Below are 21,717 nucleotides of genomic sequence, written 5' to 3' on the forward strand. Positions count from 1 at the left end.
ATGCAGAGATGCGCCTGCCTTCAAATGACTTCCGTGATGATCCGATCATCATCTCCAACTTTTGGGGCTCTGAAAGTATTCACATTCCATGGCTATATTCATTTACTTCGGATGCCCATGGTGTGGTCCGACTCATAAGCTGATCATTGGCACGGTTGTCGCATGTAGGTGACAAAGCAGCCATGTTGCGTGGCTACAAAAGGCTTCAGAGGTTTGAGGCAACCCATCTTTGAATAAATTCATTGTCCGAGAGGTCTACCCCGGCTCGGATGTCGTGCCAGACGAGGACTTATGGCACGTCATCCAGAATTCACTTGCAGTCCCACATGTGCACTGATAGATTTTCAAGGTTGGCACAGTCTCTCTTGGTCACGTGTTGAAGGGCGGTTCTTTTCAAATGACAGGAATTGAAGGCATCCGTGTCATAGACTCGTCCGCTATGCCATATGCAACTGGCTGTCACCCAACGGCGTCTGTTTATGCCTTTCTCATTCAATGTTATGGTGCCTAACAAATGAGCTCATACTACAAAGGCTTGACTCATCAGGCTGAACGGATAATTGATATCAGCGTTTATAGGTCGTCTAATAAGGGCAGTAATCTAAGTAGGAATGACCCCATTGCCATTACCACGCATTCTGCCTGAGCAACCTGGAGGTGTCCAGGGTTGAACTCAAGTACTGATAATGAACTAATGATATAGGCAAGCATGAATTCTTCTCTAGCACATACGGCCATAGACACTGGAAAATACGGGATCCCGTCCGCTCTCCCTTAGTCAAACCCGTGATCGCCGGATCAGTAGTTGGGTCGGTGATGACCAGCGAATACCTGGTGCTGTATGTTTTGCCCTCAGATTTCTTTTTGCACATTCTTATTTAGCAGACCTCGGGTGTCTTCCTACCTATACTGTTATTGGCATAGTTTTTCGTCCGCACGGCTCGATTGTTTTTGGTCATAAAGAAAAGATTATTTATAGATTAATGTACATAATGAAATCCTCAGGTACTTACTTTAAGCCTTCACTTGACTACAAAGTCATGCGGACAATTCTTTGTTAGCAATTATCCCCCAATTGAATGGATCAATGGATTGTTCTTCTACCATGCTACAATCGATAGGTTGAAATGATATTGTTCTCTCTGAGCTGTCGTGTCTTGCTCTGTGGAACGATCGGCAATATGTACATACCTATGTCGGATGGTTATAAAAGTTGCTGGAGACCGTCCAGATGTCATAATTGACATCCCGATCGTGCTTTCTCTCCATCGACTTCTAACATCATCCTAACAGAGCTCAAGTGCTTACAAGATTCTACCCTTACACACAACCAAAGGACAAAACTGTCAAACTATCATTATCACCATGGCTGGACAAGGTGACAAGACCCCCCGTGTGAGTAGAATGCTGGGAATGCTGGGCCTCGGTGGCAGCACACCGGTGCGGCCGCCGCAGTCCCAGCCTCAAACTCCAGGCACCGGACCTTCCGAGAGTTCTTCTGGGATTCAGCCCTCCCCTTCAGCCAATTCCCAGCTGGCGGGTCTTCTAGAGCCCGACCCCCTTACAAACCTCAACCACCAATTGCCGCAATCACCAGCTGTAACCTTAGATCAGTTCATCCAAGAGTGCAGCGAGTTGATCGAAGGCATAGAGCCACGCAGACATGTATTCCCTGAGGTACGTTCCATCAAATTACCCAAGACTCGTCTATCAGTCACGCCATTTCAGCTGTACGAGGCCTGGAAGATGCTAAATCAACGAGAAAGAACAGGGCTCCGGGGCGGCCTACAGGCCAGTGCTGCTGGAGTAGGAAAAAGTTTTATAGTGGTATCTGTTGTCGTACTTCGAGCCCGGCTATACGAAGTTTCGCGGCAAGTTAAGGAGTTCTGGTCCTTGCCCCCCGTCACAGGCTCAAGTCGGGGAGGAAGGCCGGCCTCTGCCAAGCACTTGCCCAGCACGACCCGCGGCAGCGGACACAAATGCCCCTCTCAAGCCAAGGGTGACGTGGTATGTTATTGTGTACCCACCTCGAAAGCCCGCGAGTTTATCGATGCTGCAGTCGCCCCCCGTGGAGCGACCCTCATTCAGGCCCCTTTCGCCGTGATGCCCCAGTGGATCGACCTATTCGAGACTGGGAACTTGGATCCGTCCACATACAACCTCATCATCACCTCCCCGGCAACTCCATCACGACTGAAGCGAGATTTTACACGGGTGGTCAAGTCTCTAGATCAGCCAGGCGCGAAGGGCTCACACCAAGCACTGGAGACTTACATTTTCTTTTCGTCTCACACCAACCCAAAAATCCGCGAAACTTTTACGGAGGGGAGCATCCAAGTTGGAGTTCATTTCTCCGACGAATCTCACGGCGCGATGCGGCTCGAGACAGGCGCGATGGCAATCAGTCAAGCGCAGTCCAAGATTGGTGACGGTGTTGATTTATGGCTCGTCAGTGCTACACCTATCCGGCTGCTTAAAGATTTTGAGCTCCCGATCCAGATTATTAGCAGCTCTAGCGACTTGGCCCGCTGCACGGCTATGGCAGACTTGGTCACAGCACATACCACCGCGAGGTCTTCGACTGAGGACATGAACACCTTCCTAAGCCATTGGTCCAGAGTATTTGACGGCAGACTCGTCCGTCGCAACAAAGTCTCCGCACAGTTCAATGGCAGGTCGATCACAGGCTTACGGGTCACTAGGCCGGACAGCAAATGGCTGGAAACTCCGCAGCAGCACATCGGCAGTGTCCAGAAAGTCGCTCATATGACCAGGGAGGTAGTTCGCGAGAGCGCACGCGTCGCCAAAGAGAAGAACGAAGTATTTAAGCCAGATTACAACTCAAACATTTACGCCAAGCTTCACTTTGTCTCCCTTTTCCCTGGCGCTGCTGAACTCATTTCAAAGGGAGAACTCAAGGTGGAGAATAACGAGGTGCAGGAGCTTGTGCGCAAAATCAAGGTCTCGGACAAACACAAGGTTGAGAACATCGAGTCTTACACGCAGCATGTTGAAGACGCTGCACGCGGCTCACCGAAGCTCGAGTTCATTCTGGCAGAAATAGGGCGCATGCGGGCAGATAGGGAAGAGCGCGAGGAGATTCCTGGACTTCAGGAGACTCCCCGCAGGGAAAATCTCGCCCTCAAAAAGATGGTCATAATCACTCCGACCCTCGCAACTGCTATCATGCTTACCATTTTCCTGCAGAAGCGGATGCCGTCCCTGAACCCCGTCTGCTTCCACGCCCTTGGGAGCCCGGAGCATCGCGAGGCTGCCTTCAAAAGCTTCGAGTCTCTGACAGCTAGGAAAAATGCCCGTCACTCCTACGTCCTGATCACCCCATACGCTGTCGGTGGCACAGGGCTCAACTTACAGTCGGCCAACTACCAAATCTTTACATTTCCTCCTGGCAGTCGAGACAATCAGACCCAGGGTTTTGCTCGCACCAATCGAATCGGCCAGCGACTTTCACTTCATCACTCTATACTCATTATGCAGGATAATCCGGCCGATAAGATTAACGTGGTAAACTTTGGTGGACGAAAGGTTATTGGCGATCCGTTCGATGATATAAGGCGCAATCTCGTACTAGCCGCGCCAGACGGGACCAAGAAGATCCAGCGGCTTTCAGACTGGGGCTACGAGCTTCACAAGCACGAGATTTACTCCAAAGCCGTCGAGAGGCTTTATTCAACTACGATCACACAGGATCAGTGCCATGCCCGCGAAATCACGCATCCAAGTTATAGTGCTGAGGAAAGTCTTGATATATTCGACTACTTCGATGCCGGCTCTGTAGGTGGTGACACTCTTGCAGTCAGCGAGGCGTGGAACGCATTCGACCAACGGCCACGCCATGAGGTTTTGGCGCTGCGCGATATCATACTGGGCTTTTGGGTACATGAGCTCGACAGGCCGGCCACGAGTCTCAAGCATCTCGTTTACTTCGTCGTCAAAGAAGAGCTCCTCCGCTACGAATTGTGGCCGGAGATCTATGCTCTGATGCGCAAGAAACAAACCGAAAACCTTCTTATCCGCCGGGACGGTGGGTCAACTGCAGAAGGACAAGCGTTCAATATCTTGCTGCAAAATTCTCCGTTCGGTATCGGGGTACAGAAGATGCTGGATGAGTATAACGAATTTGCAAGGGTCAAGATTGTGTCTTTTGAGTTCCTGCCGGAACAGATACTCGAGGAAGGTTTCGAGATCACCTTTCATTTGAGAATTACGCTCGCATAGTATCTCTGTTCCGGATTTGGTAGAGAAACCCCAGCTGTATTTTCCGATAGTCTATTAATACAGGATTCACGTAGATAGATTGTATCACACAACTGCGAGTAACTAGGCATTTACCAAGGCCCAAGTTTCTCCAGCGATACATCTGGTTGTTCTTCCATGCGAGCATCGCCTTTCAAAGTAGCCTTCTGACATAAAGGGGGATGATGTTCAATCTATCAATTTATATCACCCACAGGAATGCACAAGTTTTCAGATTGCGAAACCTCATAATCGCTGTGATAAAGAGTGATGGATCCGATTAGTGATTACACCAATGGGTGAAACGAAACACATACAAGTGGAAGGTTCGTTCCAAACCAAAGTACCCTTGGGCTTCGGCTCTGCTTACCTACCGCTGGCGGAGAACTGGGCAATCGAAGGTCTGACCTCCGGGTAGAAGTTTAACGTGTGGCTATGTACTATGATGCCGTGAGCCGGCGCTTCGCTATTTCCCCGGACATACTTGTCTGTTGTGCACTTCGAGTAGAGAATAATTGTCATCCAATGTATGACCGCTGAGAACAAATATCAGGAGCCCTAGTAATGCGTCATCTGTGTCGCAGCACCTATGGCGCAGCTTCGTTGAAATGAACTTCCCATGGCATGGCCTCCCATAGTGAACCTCGGAGACTCCACTGTGGGCTGGTCTCCGATCGACCAGTCTTCTGCGCAATGGCCCCCTGAAGAGCGACATATCAAAAGTAGCTGAGCGTTTGCTCATCAAACAGTTGTTGTGAACTTTTACAATGCAAACATTGTACCACAATAGCTCATGTTGGAGCCGGAGCAGTGGATGGGAAGGTTCATTGGATGAACTGTACAACCCGAGTGTATGAAAGTCGAGGTGATTTCACGCACGTCTGACGCATGTGTGATTCGCCCATTGAATCCAATAAGTCGATTATTTAAATAGAAATGTCAAACACAACAGTGACGAATACCATCTGCCATGACAATGTTTCTCATTGTCTTCGTTCCCGTGCCTGACAGATCGATATATCACATGTGCGGAATATTCGCCTCCGGGTAGATCAAAGCCATTGCTTAGTCCCGAAATGGGAGACGAAAGAACCTCCATCTCCATTGGCAAGACTCGCTTTCTCGTAAACTGAGATGACTTGCTTGACGGACTCCTCGGGGGTTAGGGGGCCCTTGAAATGCGGTGCGTATTTCTGAAATGAGGCTACCATTGACGCCAAGCCCTTCTGTTGTTCCTCCGTCACTATGCGCCAGTCCCGGGTCAGCTCAGCCTAGATGTGAGAACCAAAGCACGCGATGAAGGCCAAAAGATCGCCAGGCTTACAGTTGCTAGTGTCCGAATGTCCCGTGTCAACAAATCCCGGGCTGATGCTCATGAAAAGCACCCCACCTTTGGCGTACTCGGCATGGAACTTGGCCACGACGACGTTCGTTGCGGCCTTTGCGAGGGAGTATGGTCCATTGACTGCGATATCATACTTGGAGATCAGATCGAGGTCGGCGACACCCGAAGATATGAAAACGACCTTTTTCTGCTCGCCCTTGAGCAGTAGCGGCAGGAAGAGGTTGAACAGATGAATATTTCCAATAATATTAGTCTTCGAATCTGCGAGGATATCTTCCTCCAGGGCGGCAGGGTTCTTTCCCCTGTGTTGTAGTTAGAACTAGGTGATCCTCAAGTGCTATGGTGCTGGTGCAGTGCCAGTAATACCTGGGTAAGCATGGGGAACGAATACTTACAGCTCTCCAAATCCGACGAAGGCGGATTCTTGGGGCATTCGAGCACCATTAGCAATAAGGTAGTCGAGGCTTCCTCCAGTAATTTTGGCGGTGGTAATGCTTGCTTCCTTTTCAAAGTTAGTAGCAGCACAGGGAATGAAGCTCAAGAACTTGCCTTTAGCACTTCATAGCTGTCTAGGTCCCCGTGAACGATATGGACATTGCTCCTATTGATCTCCGCCTTGACCTTGGATTCCACCTTTTCGACGTTGCGAACGAGGCCGATGACGGTGTTGGCAGGGTTGAGGGAGAGCTGTCGTAGAAACTCAAACTATTGCAACCTGTCAGTCAAAGTCACTTGCAGTGGCATGAAAGATATGGAGCAAGCCCTACGCCAATGCCGCCTGAGGCTCCGTTGATCACGTATGAGGGCATGCTGTCCGGTTTTTGAGTGTATTTATCAGCATGTGAAGGAGAATGGTCGTCTGCTCAAGTGGGAATCTGTGTCTGGTGCAGTATACCCGAGACGTATACAGCAAGCGAGAACATGTCTTTTATATCAAAATCGCTCGACATTGAAGAATGTTTCTAAAGGTGGATTTGTAATTGGACTTGAATGACGGATGGCTCCATCGCCATGAACCTCCATTCTGAGGAATCTGGTGGATGTCAATGACCCGACTCCGAAGGATCGTAGCCAAAGAGGAAGAAAGATGCCAAGCATTCTCAATACCCGTTTTGCGTTAGTTCGCCAGTGCTGGGTTTCCGTGCTCGAAGTTTAGTTGGCAGTAGACGCACTCTGCTGACTGTAATTCTGCGCGATAGATTTCCCACAGGTACCCGTGGGCCTCGGCTTCCACTTACCCACTCCTGGCGGAGTGGGTGCCAAAAACCCGCAACGGCCAAAACCTCGCAACACCTATACCCACCTATTTTCACTACTTTTCTCCATAAAAGTCTACTTTTTAATTAAGTATATTTCCTTTATTAAATTTTATATTATAAAAAAATAAATATCCTTAAAATCCTTATTTTATAAAGATTAATAATAAAATATTTTTAAATTTCTAAGATTAGGGTTTAAGATTTTAGTTTTTTTAGTTAAGGGTTTTTTAAAATTAGTATATTTATTTAAATAAATTATATTATTAAAAAGTAAAAGTATTAGAATATTCTTAAAATTATTTAGTATATATAAATAATATTTTTAAAAAGTCTTTTTAAAATTAAGGTTATTATATTCTATTTCTTTATAATATTTTAATATTATAAATCTCTTTTAAAACTTTAACTTTTAATCTTTTATAATTAGATTCTAATTTTTAAATATTATTTATATAAAGTAAATAATTCTTATAATATTCTATTATTTTTATTTTTTAATAATATAATTTAATTAAGTTAATATATTAATTTTAAAAAACCCTTAATTAAAAAAACTAAAATCTTAAACCCTAACCCTAAGAATTTAAAAATATTTTATCATTAATCGTTATAAAATAAGGATTTTAAATATATTTAACTTTTCTTTATATAAAATTTAATTAAGGAAATATACTTAATTAAAAAGTAGATTTTTATAGGGAAAAGTAGTGAAAATAGGTAGGTGTGGGTGTTGTGGGATTTTGGCCGTTGCGGAATTTTGGCACCCCCTACGCCCTTGGCGTAGGGGGGTAGGGAAGGCAGCCTTTCTTATATCCTCTACTACCCACTTTTCCTATAACTCCAATAAGGGGCCCCTAATTACTATATTATATTAGATATAGAAGAGAGGTACTTTTATTTAAAAGTATTTAATATATTATTTTAGATTAAAGTAACTATTATTATAAAAATTTAACTTTAAATTTAACCTTAACTTTAAGGTAATAGCCTTTAGTTAAAGGACTAGAGGGGCTTTGTTTGGGAGGGTTAGTTACTAGTGGCTATGTATCCCCTATTAGGGCTATTCGCTCCGTAACTAGTACCCTTAAAGAAAGAGAGAGAGAGAGAGAGAGAGAGAGAGAGAGAGAGAGAGAGAGAGAGAGAGAGAGAGAGAGAGAGAGAGAGTAAAATAGTGGTTTTTAGTAATTTTTAGTGGTAAAAATAAAGAGAAGAGGAGGAAGTTAAAATTAAGAGATAACCCTAAAACCTTCCCACCTTACTTACTATATAAAGTCCCTAAAGAATCTCTTAATAATAATAAAGATTTTTTAAATATATTAAAACTAATTAATAAAAATAAATAATAAAAATATAGTATTTAAAGGGATAAAAGAGTTAGTAATAGCCTTAAAAAGGAGGTATATTTATCTTCCTGTCTACTAAGTACACTTTATATTAGATTTAGATAGTGTAGGTGCTTAAAGTAGGGAGGTCCTAGTGATTAGAAGGGTTTCTGGTAGTAGATGATATAAGAGTACCCTAGGGAAGGCCTGCCCCCCGGGTAATTTCTTGAGCCGCATGGCGTCAACTTAGTGGGTCTGGCCGGGCATTTGTCACCACTTGCAGCATGAGTCGGGCACACCAAGATGCGTTCGTACCGGATCTAGGCCGTTATAGGAAAACAAGAATGCTTGGCATTGCCATTCGAGATGGAGTGTACCGCTTGGTAAGCTGAAGACCCCCGGGCAACTTCGACCTCGTCGCAGTCAAGGCTCATAAGACCCGCACGGGAAGTCATAGTACTGCATCAAACCGACGCGCGAATCACATATCCGACTGAAGCTTTGCTAACACGATGGCTCCGGGCTTGACATTTGTATCGACTACTGGCCCTACGCTGGATAAGGATAGCGCCAAGGTAATGAGAGCCCACACTACGAGGGCCAACTTCGCGCGTAGACGGCGACGCCTTGTACAAGATCACGCTGCTCAAAAGCAATCCGAGATCACCAAGTCCTCGCGGACTGAGGACGGCTTTCCAGCCAAAGATACCAGCCTAGTTTTAGTCAGTCATCAGCCACCCATAACGAGCCGTCCGGGACTGGATATGCGACTGCAACAAACGGATGCGTTTTACATTCGAAATCGTACGTAATCAATGGAAAGTTGGCACTTTTGAATTTACATGCAGCTGATCCGTCGAATGCTCCAGTAATAAAAGCAATGGAAAGACTGCATTTAGTTCCAGAAGACATTAAAGAATCGGAGGCTCCCCTTGCTTCGATACAGTCTGACTGGGCTCGCTTCCTTCCCGATCCTACAATGCGCGATGTTTCTCTCTGGTTTGCCAGACACGTATATGCATCTAAACAGCATAATCAATTCGTTCAAGCTATCTGTGATACATACAAAAGCAGGGCAATCCGATCCGTGAGAGAGCGCCTCAACTATGGCTCTGATGGCCTCAACGATAGCCTCGTTGCGGCAATTTTGATACTCACGGTCGCGGAGGTGGGTCTCCGATTCAAGTTGTTTCTCACAGCTTGATTTGAATTAATGCTGATGGAGAGTTCTCAAACAGCAAGTTTTGGGCAATGTGGAAGCATGGAAGATTCACGTCGTTGGGCTTCTTCAAATCCTCGAAACTCATTCCAGAAATTCGCAGGATACTCGCGCGAATTTGGTATCAAATGCGATTCCACGGTTCGTAGAGCACCTAACACTGTTCTCTGCTTGTATCTAATCCTTTTCTGAAAGCACAACAATGCAAGGGCTTCTTGTGCTGGCTCGACATGATGCGACAGTGTTGAATACTGTCGAGAAAACCGGCATGTTCGATACTATGTTCTCCGCCCCCGCCAAGAAAGCAGCCTACTTGATCCTCGAGAACTCTGAACAGGTGACTATGCTTGTACAGACGAGAGTTGCCGGGAAAAGTCTTAGTGGGACTGTGCAACAACACCTTGATCGTATTATCAAGTCCCTAAACGAAGCAATCGAGTTGGGCTCTACCGCTTACCCGAGAGAGGCATTTCTCACGGCGATGGCTTGGTCCATGAAGGTGTTCTTGTCAATTTTACAGCATAGCGGCGCCGGTACAGGTGACGATCCCGGTGACACGGCTGTGCAGTTGATGGATGTCTTCCGGAGACCCGAACAGCAATTGCCTTCGTCTTTGGGGCTGTGCTCTTCCCTGGAGTCACTGTTTTGGCAAACCATGATGGGCGCAATAGCTGCGCCGGATGAATCAACCAGATGGTTTTTCTGGTCCAGGATGGACCGAATAACCGCGGCGGCGGAGCTCACATCTTGGGACGATGCCTTGGTCACTTTGGAACGGTTCTTTTGGATACCGTCCATCTTCTCCGACGCGGGCTATCGTGTTTTCTCGGAAGTCATGCAGGCACAGGGGAATGCTAGAACATAATATATATGCTGGTTCAGTCTATCTCAAGTTATCAATTATGGGGAGGGAGAAGAGCATAACAAGGCTTTCGGGAATCCACCACTCCACCAAGCCTCGGACTGTTTATACACGCCATACTCGAACTCTATAAATGTTTCTCATGTTTCCAATTGGCCGGGTCACGGCCCGAGGCGCCGGTCAGTGGGCCGGGAGCCGCTAGGCCCGAAACAGTCTCACCTAATTTTAACAACAAAGCTTAATCTCAGATAATCTCGTGGTCAGACAGGATTCTGCCCTCGACCGCACCGTGCAAATTGCCCAAATCCTCCGCGCCGCACACGATCGCGTGGAGTCTGTCCGGAACATACACACACGCCGTTCTACGAGCCGCAGACGCGGCAGCAGGGTCAATCCTTAATGCCCCAGTCAATCACTTCCATGCGAGTCCTAAACTCGGAGTCAATCATTTGATATCATTACCGTATTATCGACAACCAACCAGCCAACCAGCCAATGAGCCAGCCACTCACGCATCGGCCATGATAACAACGCCCTCGCCCGTCCTGCGCCTGGCCCTGGCCCTGTGGTGCCTAGCCGCGCTCGCCGCCGTCGCCGCGGCAGAAGGCACGGGCATCTGGGCGACCCCCCATGACAGCTACTCGTCCTCGATCGGCGTGCTGGGCTGCAAGATCAACACGAACCGGGTCGCCTACTGGCCCATGAGCGTCGACTGCAACAACATCTGCGTCAAGCTCAGCTACGGCGACCGCTCCCTCCACCTCCTGCGCGTCGACCAGTCCGGCGGCGCCTACGACGTCAGCTACGACGCCTGGAACTACCTGCAGACGGGCAAGTCCGCCTCCAAGGAGCCCATCGCCGGCGGGGGCGTCGCCATGACCTGGGAGAACGCAAAGGCCTCCGACTGCAAGGACCTCATCCACGCCGACGGCCTGCCGCTGAGCGCGGCGAACAGCATGAACTTCGTCGCGAGCTGCCTCGGGGAGCCGGACAGCTGGGTCGGCAGGAACCACGTGCTGTTCAACATTGCCGATTCTGTGTGCTCGCTGGGCCATGACGAGAAGTGCAAGCTGGACTGGGCGTCCGGGCAGAACCAGCCCACCTGTGATCACATGCTTGGCTCGCAGGACGAGCTGACGTCGGATCCTGTGTATAATATCCGATACCCGACCGGGGAGAAGGTCCTGGCCTCCACTGGCCAGGTGGTAAATAGTAGCGGCGCTGCAAGTATCCGTTGGAGCCTCGACGGCCTTCCTTTCTGGCGGCTGGAAGCACTCGCAGGCCTTGCTGCCTGTGTTGTTGCTAATGTATATTTATAGCAGTGCGCTGAATTAATAATTCGTTTCGTTCGTACCTCAATCGTATCCGTCGTCCCGCTCAGCCGCTTATGATTGTCGGGGTTCCGAGAGACGGGCCCAAATGCTCCCACGGTCGGTCAAACGTACCAAGCCTGTCGACGGTCACTTGCGTAGTTCGGGTAACGAGTATTGTCATAATCCCATCACTTTCCCAATTTATTCTCTCCGATACTTCTTCCTCGTACGACTCTTCGTGCGCCTGCTCTTCGTCATGCTGTCCACCGCGAGGCTCTTCAATGCTCCTGTCCTGGTGTGCCCCGTCCCAGTGCCCACACTCCTTGAACTGTCCTTGTGTGAGGCTATTATGCGTGACCATTGAAGGGAAATCGCTGTGATCGTTATTTATCGGGTCCTTGCCGGTCGGGTTGGAGTTATCTGAGACCGTCTTCATTTTCCGGGCTTTGGCCAGCAGTTGTGTCGGGGCAAAGAGCGGCACCAACGGCCTGAGTGCCGGAAGACATGCTGTTATAATGTATGTCCCAACCTCAATGATGGACCATCCGCACAGGTCCACAGATGCCCCTGTTCATTAGATCAGCACCGACCAGATATTAAATAGGCGCACCGGGGAAAGGACACCAACAGGTTCGATCTACAAATGCAGAGGTCTCGAAAAATGTTTGGACGCGGACAATGGATGCTATTAGTCCAAAGCCTGCCACACTAAACACCAGTATAAGTTCGATCCTCTTTCGCTCCGGCAACTGCAGGCCCCAGATCGACCTCATGGGCAACATGAGTATGACCGCGTCCAGGATGGGGCTCGTGAGACCTTGCCCTCGGAAGAAAGCCTGCACGTTGAAGCATGTTCCTCCTTGTATGCTCTTGTCCCACCAAAATGCCAGCGGCCTGCACTGCATGCAGGCAGCGAGCGTGCTTCCCAGCCAGGTCATTACCACCAGGCCCATTGTCGCGCAGCACATCACCCTCATTCTACCCCCCCAGTTGAACACTTGTAGGTAGAAGAAGAGTATCGCAAGCTTTGGCAGGGCCACTCCGGCGAAGTGGAGGAGTTCCAATATCAGGACGAGTTCGGCCCAGCGGACGATCTGCGTAGGGTTGGTGAGCATGACCCAGTCCTCGTGATGGCCCACGCCGGCCACCTTGGTCATCACTATACACAGCGATATTAATCACAAGTCCATCCTTGTAAAACCAAAAGAGAAAAAAGTATCAAACCGGTAGTAAGCTAGGGTCACATACCAATGACTACAACGCATGAACCGGTGTTGCACATATACGCACCCACGAGAATTAGATCGTCCCAGCCAGATTGTGAGCGCATGAGCTTCTTGGCGTAGAATCGGAGTCCCAGGAAGACCGAAGTCAAGACAAAGAAGATGACCGAAGCAACCACGGCCTTGTGGCCGGAGTAGTCGTCCAATTCCTCGACGCTGGTGCTCCGGTCCACATACCCCATGGCTACGGACGTGCGGAGAGGCAAGCAATGCAGCCTGCTGATCGCCTTCCCAGATCAAAGGGTGCACGGCTGCGAATCGGTAAAGTTGTCATCCCTCAGGTCGCCGGTGGATTCGGTGTGTGGAGAGCGAAAGGGGGCCCAGACACGACAAGTGGCCCGGCGGAGTTGGGGACCTGCGGGCTGGGTGCTCTGTTATAAACCATCCCATGCGCCGTGCACCTCTCAGCTCCAGCTCCATGGAACTTTCCCAAGCGTTGCCATCTAGTCTAGGTTGTTGCCGTTTAGTGTACTAGGGTACCATCCGGCCCACAGCTCCCGGCCACACAATGGAGGCGGGACACATGGCGCGCCGAGCATGCGGCAGCATGGTTCCGCCGCGGACGCACCGCATGGCCCTACTGTTTATGCTTCGATTGGCGGGGCGTCTGATGTAGCTTCCCGGCCAAGACGCGTTCAGAGCTCACGGCTGTGGGGAAGCAAGAGGTTTCCCGAGACGGGGCCGCTTACCATCGTGTCCACTCAGCCGGGGGAGGGCACCTGTGTTGGCGCCGGTATGACTCGCATGTTGAGTGCTCGAGCAGGCAGCTACAGGCTATTCCGTATCTGAGGCAAAGTGTCAAAGCATAAAGCCAGAGTTCTGACTCGAGGCTGTCTAGGCCCGTATTGGACAGGCTTACGGCGGTCTGATTTGGCAGTGGCCGCGGGTATTGATGTTCCGGGACTTACACGAGATCATTGTGGCACTTTTACTGTTTATTATTTGCTGTCTGAACGCCGCCGGCGTGAAAATTAACATGGAGTCAGAGATATTAATATAGAGAGTAGGACCGTCTCGTCGCCATTGAATAGGAATTATTTCGTCGCAATTCAGTACGGTTTGTGGCTTTGTCCGCCAATTTTAAGTGGTGATCATAATCGTTTGAGCACTCTTGGTGGCTATTTTGTTTCATCGGGCAGGATTTCCTCTCCGACGCGCCCTTCCGTGCGCCCGGGTACGCTGGGCGATGGCATGACGACTGCTTCCTAGTTTGTCGGGCTCTCCGTCACGAGTCGCGTGAATGGCTGGCTAGACGAGTCCTCACGCCAGCGCATATAGTAGCCAAATCGGGGATGCAGCCCATCGGGTAGATCTTGAAAATCTCTTGACGGTGGCACATGTCTCGTGGGGAGCTCGTCGTGTCATACTAGCGGCTTGACAAGCAGATTCGGAACCAAATGTTCTGTACGAACGTGCGTTTGCACGAGCCATGGATCGAGTAAGCCCACCTGTAGACCCGACGTTGACCCGACGTTGACGGAATCGAAACCCAGAGGATTGCCTCATCAGGGTACCTGGCAGACAAGCCTCGCGTGATATTATCTTCTCCACAAGATATCAGCAATTATCCCTCACAAGCCAGCCACGTTATATGTGCTCAGGTGAATTACAAACATCGTCTTCGGGCCGACCTCTTAGGCCTGGACTCCTCCTGAGGTTGTGAATTCCAGAACTGATGAATATTTCGTTTCCATTATTGGATATCTCGGGATGAGGTCTGGAGAGAATCTCGAGTAAGTTGAGCTGGGTCATAGGTACGCATGCAGAAAACCAGCTGCGGGTGCAGCTGCTTACTAGTACCTAGGACGGCTGGCAGCGACATCTGCATGGATCCTGAACCTGATGTCCCCTGCTCGCATCCCGTACTAATCATTTCCTGCAGCTACGGAGCATGCGACCCAGATATTTGAATGAATTAGATTAACGCATGACACCCGTTGGGTCCAGACCCTTCCCTGTGCCAGTGCTATGAGACATTTGAGTGTAAATTTTACTGCAACAACAAAGGGCCTCACATACTGCATCTTAGAATGCTTCGCTGATAAGTGAGCCGTGCCACACTACACGTTTGTTGATATCCGCTGGTCAACAAACTTGGTTACTTATGTATCTATGGCGGGCCTAGGTAGGATTGGACCGCAATGGAGTCATCATGCATTGGGTGGCAGCCGCCGCAACTCTACTTGCTCCCTCGCTCACTTGTTCGAGACCTAACACTACACCGACACATAATAGCGAGCTTCCATATTATTCCTGACCGCTCATCGGAAAGACGCTGTGACATTCATCATGATTTTCTGGTCTGTGGGAAAGACTCCCTAGGCCCCGAGATGGTGCAGGTAGATGACAGCGGTGCATACCTGCACCCAAGTCCGTGGGTGCTGGGGAAGGGCAGGTAGCCCACATGTGTGTGTGAGCTGGCTGCAGAAGTCAAGAATGTGGGTTCGATTTCATTCAGTTGTCATTCCCACTGTCATTGCTCCCCTGGTACTTTCCTGCGCTTCGCCGATGGCTGTGAAGGCTTGCCGGCCGTCTTCGGAGTGATCACAAAAAAAAAAAAGAAAAGAAACCAAACCCCCGCCCCCAAAAAAAAAGAGATAAAGGGGCCCGTCGCCCCTTTTTTTGAACATTTGAATACTTGCCCTCTCTCTTTTACCGTAGACCGCCTGGGCTGATGTTGTTGATCACTTATCAGTATCATCATGTCTCTTGATGCTGGTACGCTGGTGCATTTCCTAAGCATTGACGGGCGGCTATCTACAATACTTCCGGAACAGCTCCAGCACGGGGGCATTGTTCAATATTTCGGAATCATGCACGAGATGTGCAATTCTATCTCGTGTGGCAGTCGCCTCATATGTCTATGATGACTTTGAGGAACCGAGTATCTGCGCGAGGGAATGGAGGCACATGTGCGAAGAAGGTGACATATCTCCGTTCAAGGCTGTAATTTAAGCGGGAGCGGTGTTCTATCCTTGTAATCACAGTCAAGATCCCAGGATGATTTCGTCATTTCAGATACTCCCTGGCCCCATCATGATGTACAGTTATGAGATGAAGAACGAGGACCAGAATCGTTATTCAGTGTGGTCAATTAACAGTAAGCTTTGCGCAGCCTGTCCAATAGGTGGATAATCCCTAGTTCTGCCATGATTTTGGTGCTCACGTGCGCCTCAGGACCGGCAATCATGTGTGATGGCGGTCAGGGCCCGAAACAGAAAGGCGCTCACCGTCTGTGATCGATGGTCTTGATTCAATCACATGAGGTACGCTTTGAACAATGCGAGGTGGGGGTCTAAAGGCCACTTCTCGGCAAGTATGAGTCATTCTCAGATTTCAGGGTCCTCGATATAATATGTAGTCTCTTACACTGCGATGAAGTTACTGCAATCCTAAATCAGCACCCCCAGGACTCACTGCACCCTTGTATTGGACTGAATTGCCACTTGAGGCCGTACCCAGGAGGCCCAGACACCAACTGGTAAGCTTTTATTTCGTGTTATTGTCCATATCAGGGGTTTCTGCAGGAGATAGGGGCCTGTCTCGCGCTTTCAGTACTTTTTGGGTGTCCTCCAGATCAGTAAAGACAGGGCATAGACGTGTTGGTGAGCTGCAATGGGCCCGGACCGCTTAGAACAGCTGTGATGCATGTTCCAACTATCGAGCATTAAGATCCTCCAATACTATGACATGAATTTCTTGACGACCCGGCTGGAGCTCGGCCAATCGACGCTCAAGCTCTCGAACACGATCCCCGTTTGTGAGGCGTTCCAAGAGAGATTGGACAACAAGCTGGAACATATAGAAAGACGTCTTGTGCTTCATTGCAAATATAGTTGTCTACATTGTCTGCAGTTGCTGCGTATCTGTTCTGTAGCTCAACGACAAGGCGTTGTTATTGAACTTTGAGCTCATTCTGTACTTGGCTCGGATGTCCTAAGGAGTCAGGCCCTCAAGGATAAGACCCAGACGGCGACGAAATGCTGCCTCAAAGCAAGTACAGGGCCGGATTGCTTCCCACAGCTTCAGGTTGTCACACTCTTCGCGAAGTTCGGCAATCAACTCAGTCAATCGTGTCTGTTTTGGATGATGGAGTTTACCGTAGATAGAGAATCCATGAGAAATACTCCGTAATTCAGTTCCTCGGTCAAGATTAGTAGTGTATTTGCACTAGTCGCTGCCACAAAATTATTTCTGTTTAAATCTATACAATGTCACGCAGTGAGAAATGTTGGCTCCAACTGCCGCCTACTTACTAAGAATAGTTAGTGAGGATCTCGTAGGCTCAGCCGGGTACTTCAAATATAGTTTGGCTGACTCCCTTTATCTTCTCGCAAATCACTTCTAGGACTCTCTTTAGGAGTTTTAATGCTTTATTATAAAAATCTTAGGGGTGGTATATTATAAATCTTTTTTTATTTTATTCTTTTTAAAGTTAGTAGTTATATATTTAAATAAAAGTTATAATATTAGACCTTATAAGTTTATTTTATAAAGGTTTAATTATAAGATATATATATATATATATATATTTAAAAGGATAATCTTTAATTAAGTTTCTTTTAATATAATTTATTTATATAACGATTATTTTAAAACTTAATTTTATTATATAACTTCTTTATAATAATTAGTTTATAAGATATTTTTATTTATAATTAATATTATTATTAAAATAATACTTTTTAACTTTATTTATATATTATAAAGTTAAAGTTATAAGTATTTATTATATTATTATTAATATTAATATTATATTCTTTTTAAATATTAAGTTTTAAATACTTATTTTTATATAAAAACGTTATATATATCCTTAGATATATATAGAATAGAAGCGAAACTATATAGTTTAGTTGAAGACTTAGGGAATGTCTACCTAGGTGAGTTAGCACAGCGAGGAGTTAGCCTGGAGCGCGAGCTAGCAGTTGAGGCGAGACTTACTTCCTTATGATTCTCTTCCCGGGTAGTACAGTACTTCAAATAGTACACTTATTGACTAACCCTCATATGAGAATCAGATTTAGAAGAACGGCTATATGAGAAACATTTTATCGGGTCTCGCAGTAAGAGTAGAGAAAACTTATCTAAGTAGCTCCTCATTGCCCTTCCGCTCCGCTCAAGGATAACTCGTTAATATGCTTAAACATTGCGACATGGCGAATTGTAGTCGGACAGCACAAATGATACGATGGTTGTTTTTCCTACGCAGTAATATCCAAGCAACCGCGATTTCAGGAACACTGAACGCCTATGTTGCTTGTCGGCTGGAAGAGCATAGCATAGCACTTGAGGCGGCTTGGCGTTGATAAGTGAGTCGCTCTGCGCAGAGCGAGCGACGTTGATCAACCAGGAGAGCGATTATGTCAGCGGGTCGTGGCTGTGTGGGGGTCGACATGCTATTTTCGTTCGCCTTCGACCTCGGGACCCTGGATGAGGCAGGTACGGAGGCACGGGGGTTTTAGCCGCGCCCGTTGGCCACCATAGTGGGGTCTAGGGGACCCCCTCATGGGCGTGTCGGCGACCTTTGACCGCGCTTCGGCCTGCCAACGCCGACCGCTTTGTGGGCCATATGCATGCATTTGACATGGAGTTTTTATGTGGTAACTTGTATGTGCCCGTCCTGGATCCAATTTCTTGGACAGTCACTCAGAACTCTGTCTGCATCAAGGGTCAGTTGAGGGTTAGGGTGCGAGGTTTGAAACGGAGGCTGCGCAAGCGTGCTGAGGTACGTACCGACGGAGCGCCCGCCGTACGTAGATTGGGGCCGAAACGGGAAATTGGCCACGTCTCATCCCTCCTGAGCGACCGACCCCAGAGGAAATCTCGTCCACGCCCGCCCGCCGCGACCCCGACCTGGTCCTCGATCCTTCAAAGGCTATTTGTTTCCTTATCTAATCACGCTTCACCTTCACATTCACTCCCTCTTTGACCCTGACTTTTGCCTCGACTGGACTTCACTTCACTTCTCGCGGCTGCACGTGTCGTGCTAGCACCCCCATTCTGACCGTTCGTTGTCGTTCCTTTCTTTCTCTTATAGCTCGTTGTCGTTGTCTGCACATCTCCATACCCCCATAACAATCTCCACCGTCTGTACGACGCACATCCACATCCACCCCCGTGACCATGAGGCTCTTCACAACCCTCGCCCTCGGCTTGCTCGGGTTTGCCGCATCAGCCCTTGCCGAGGACCCTGCGACCGAGTCGGCCGTCGAGCTGCAGCCAACCACCTTCAGGACCTTCATCAAGGAGAACGAGGTGGTCATGGCCGAATTCTATGCGGTACGTGCCCGCCCCAAGTCTCCCTCTCCCTCCTAATGGGGACCCCTGCCTCTTACGATGAGCACCTGCTGACGTCCTGATATCTAGCCCTGGTGGTGAGCCTCTCCCTGAGAAGCTGTTGTCCTCAGCTGCCGTAGTCTCTCTCATGCTAACCCACTGCTACAGTCGGCACTGCCAGACTTTTGCTCCCAAGTATGAGGCTGCTGCCAAGACCTTGAGGGACCAGAACATCAACGTCAAGCTCGCCAAGATCGACTGCCAGAGGTTTTCCACCTTCTGCCAGGACTACATGATCAGGGCATTCCCCACCCTCAAGATCTTCAAGGAGGGCCGTGAGCTGTATCACGAATATGAAGGCCCTAGGAGGTCATCTGCGTAAGAAACGACAGCAGTCCATATGAACATGACCCACTGAGAATAGCTGGCTGACCAGACTCAGAATTGTTGATTTCGTCAAGAAGCAAGTGCTCGCCACCGTCAACACCCTCACCACCAAGGCGATTCATGACGCATTCCTGGAGAAGGAGAAGGAGGAGATTGTCTTGATCGGCTACTTCGACAGGTCCAGCGAGGTCGCCAAGGGCGCACTCCTGGCGGCCGCCGAGAAGCTCCACGAGGACTTCCCCATCGGCATGACCTTCGACCCCGCCGCCGCCCACGCCGCAGGCGTCAGCTTCCCCTCCATCGTCATGTACGAGCCCAACGGCGAGGGCAAGGAGGTCTACAAGGGCGACATCGAGGACATCGAGGCCATCAAGACCTTCGCCAAGACCACCTACACCCCGCTGATCGGCGAGCTCGGCTACAGCACCTGGCGCAGCTACGTCTCGGGCGCCAACGGCCCCACCGCCTTCATCTTCTCGCGCACCGACGACGACCGCCGCGCCGTCATGGACGAGCTGCGCCCGCTGGCCAAGAAGCTCAAGGGGAAGCTGACCTTCGCCACGGCCGAGACGCCCGACTTTGCCGGCTTCGCGGGGTACCTGCACCTCGAGAACGGCGCCGAGAAGGACTTCCCCGCCTTCGCCATCTACGACGGCACGACACGCGCCAAGCACCCCTTCTCCACGCAGGGCAGCACCAAGGCCCTGTCGGCGGGCAGCATCGGCCGCTTCGCCGACGACTTCCTCGCGGGCCGCCTCAAGCCCGTCGTCAAGTCGGAGCCGATCCCCGAGCAGAAGGGGCCCGTGACCACCGTCGTGGCCGACAGCTTCGACAACATCGTGCTCGACGGCACCCGCGACGTGCTGCTGTACTACTTCCGCGAGGACTGCCCCTACTGCAAGGCGCTGGGCCCCGTGTACGAGGCCCTGGCCAAGACCTACGGCGGCGGCGTGGGCAGCTCCCACGTCGTCATCGCCAAGATGGACATCATGAAGAACGACCTGCCCGAGGACGTCCCCTACGTCCCCTGGGTGCGCCTCTACCGCGCCGACGACAAGGCGAACCCCATCTCGTACGAGGGCCCGCGCACCCACAGCGACATGGTCAAGTTCGTCAGGGAGAACGGGCGCCACGGCACGGAGCCCGTCGACACTGACCACCCGTGGCAGCACGAAGGCGTGGAGCAGGCCCCCATGGGCGCCGGGGAGGAGATCCACGAGACGCCCCTGCAGGGCCACACGCCCGTCAAGCACATCCATGACGAGCTTTGAGCGACAGCCCGCCCGTCTTGTGTATTTTCTTTACTATGGTTATCAGCTTTATACCTGGCAGGACTTTCGGACGCTCTGGGGCCACAGCCCGGCCTCAACTTCTAAATAGCGTACTGCGTGCCTGCTACTTGCTTTTTGGACTGTACCATACCGAGAGGCGTTGAAGGATAGGTTTCATTGGCATACCAGTTGTCCCTTTCGTATTAGAATCACATTTATTTGATACAGTGTTATAAGAAGCTTTTCGCTGCGACCCCTTTTTTCTATTTATCCCTCCCCCACCCCCTCCAGGCGACTCACAACCTCTCCAGGCAGTCTCTTCTTGCCAAAGGCCACACTCAACCCACGAAGACGGTCGAAAGTAACTCTGGGGACCCTGACAACGGTACGTCGAGGCGAGCATTGCCTACTGCTGACCAGAGCGACCCAGGCACCGTGCTTCTCCCCGCTCATCCTCTCCAGGTCGGCCCGCGATCCCTCCAACAGCAGCTTCCACGTCCTGGCTGAACAAGAAAACCCCCAAATCCTGCTCCACCCAGTCTCCCCCGTTCCCCCAGCCGCTGTTGTGGAGCACCTCTGTGCCCAAGCAGACTGACTGCTGCTCATCGGCCTGTGGCGACGTGGGAGAGTGCGGCTCAGCCAGCCAGGGGAGAATGAGGGGTAGTGGTGTGATCTTTGTTGGAGGGAGGAGAAATCAGGGGCCCCGAGATTGTTGCTTGCTCCCATGTCCCCAGGAAAGTGAGGCTGAGTGGTGAATCAGCCCACAGTCGACCTACGGCCACATGGGGGAGTATAGCTCAGCCAGGCCAGGGAGAATGAGGGATAGTGATGTGATCTCTGTTGGAGGGAGGAAAAATCAGGGGCCCCAAGCTTGTTGCTTGCTCCCTTTCCCCCCCCCCCCCCAGACTGAGGCTGAGTGG

The 21,717-nt window shown here is 49.9% G+C and overlaps 4 protein-coding genes across 4 annotated transcripts; 2 read left to right on the forward strand and 2 right to left on the reverse strand.

Moving 5' to 3' along the window:
• Positions 1-1,413: 1,413 nt before the first annotated feature.
• Positions 1,414-4,239, forward strand: KVR01_006441 (uncharacterized protein; the record flags this gene model as incomplete). The annotated part of the gene is made up of 1 exon (XM_044790616.1): positions 1,414-4,239. The coding sequence occupies one exon, from the start codon at positions 1,414-1,416 to the stop codon at positions 4,237-4,239; it is 2,826 nt and encodes a 941-aa protein (XP_044645244.1).
• Positions 4,240-5,309: 1,070 nt separating this feature from the next.
• KVR01_006448 (uncharacterized protein) lies at positions 5,310-6,411 on the reverse strand (the record flags this gene model as incomplete). The annotated part of the gene is made up of 5 exons (XM_044787006.1): positions 5,310-5,500; positions 5,582-5,904; positions 5,998-6,104; positions 6,152-6,307; positions 6,370-6,411. 5 exons carry the CDS (start codon positions 6,409-6,411, stop codon positions 5,310-5,312), a joined length of 819 nt encoding a protein of 272 aa, XP_044645251.1.
• A 4,142-nt stretch (positions 6,412-10,553) lies between these two features.
• On the forward strand, positions 10,554-11,596 carry KVR01_006479 (uncharacterized protein). The gene has a single exon (XM_044781786.1). It carries the CDS (start codon positions 10,786-10,788, stop codon positions 11,581-11,583), a length of 798 nt encoding a protein of 265 aa, XP_044645282.1. The 5' UTR covers positions 10,554-10,785; the 3' UTR covers positions 11,584-11,596.
• Positions 11,597-11,641: 45 nt separating this feature from the next.
• KVR01_006025 (uncharacterized protein) lies at positions 11,642-13,042 on the reverse strand (the record flags this gene model as incomplete). Its single annotated transcript, XM_044792327.1, has 3 exons — positions 11,642-12,144; positions 12,206-12,736; positions 12,826-13,042. 3 exons carry the CDS (start codon positions 13,040-13,042, stop codon positions 11,642-11,644), a joined length of 1,251 nt encoding a protein of 416 aa, XP_044644828.1.
• Between the last annotated feature and the right edge of the window lie 8,675 nt (positions 13,043-21,717).

Source organism: Diaporthe batatas, assembly GCF_019321695.1.
Source record: "Diaporthe batatas strain CRI 302-4 chromosome Unknown Contig00006, whole genome shotgun sequence".
NCBI classification, from domain to species: domain Eukaryota; kingdom Fungi; phylum Ascomycota; class Sordariomycetes; order Diaporthales; family Diaporthaceae; genus Diaporthe; species Diaporthe batatas.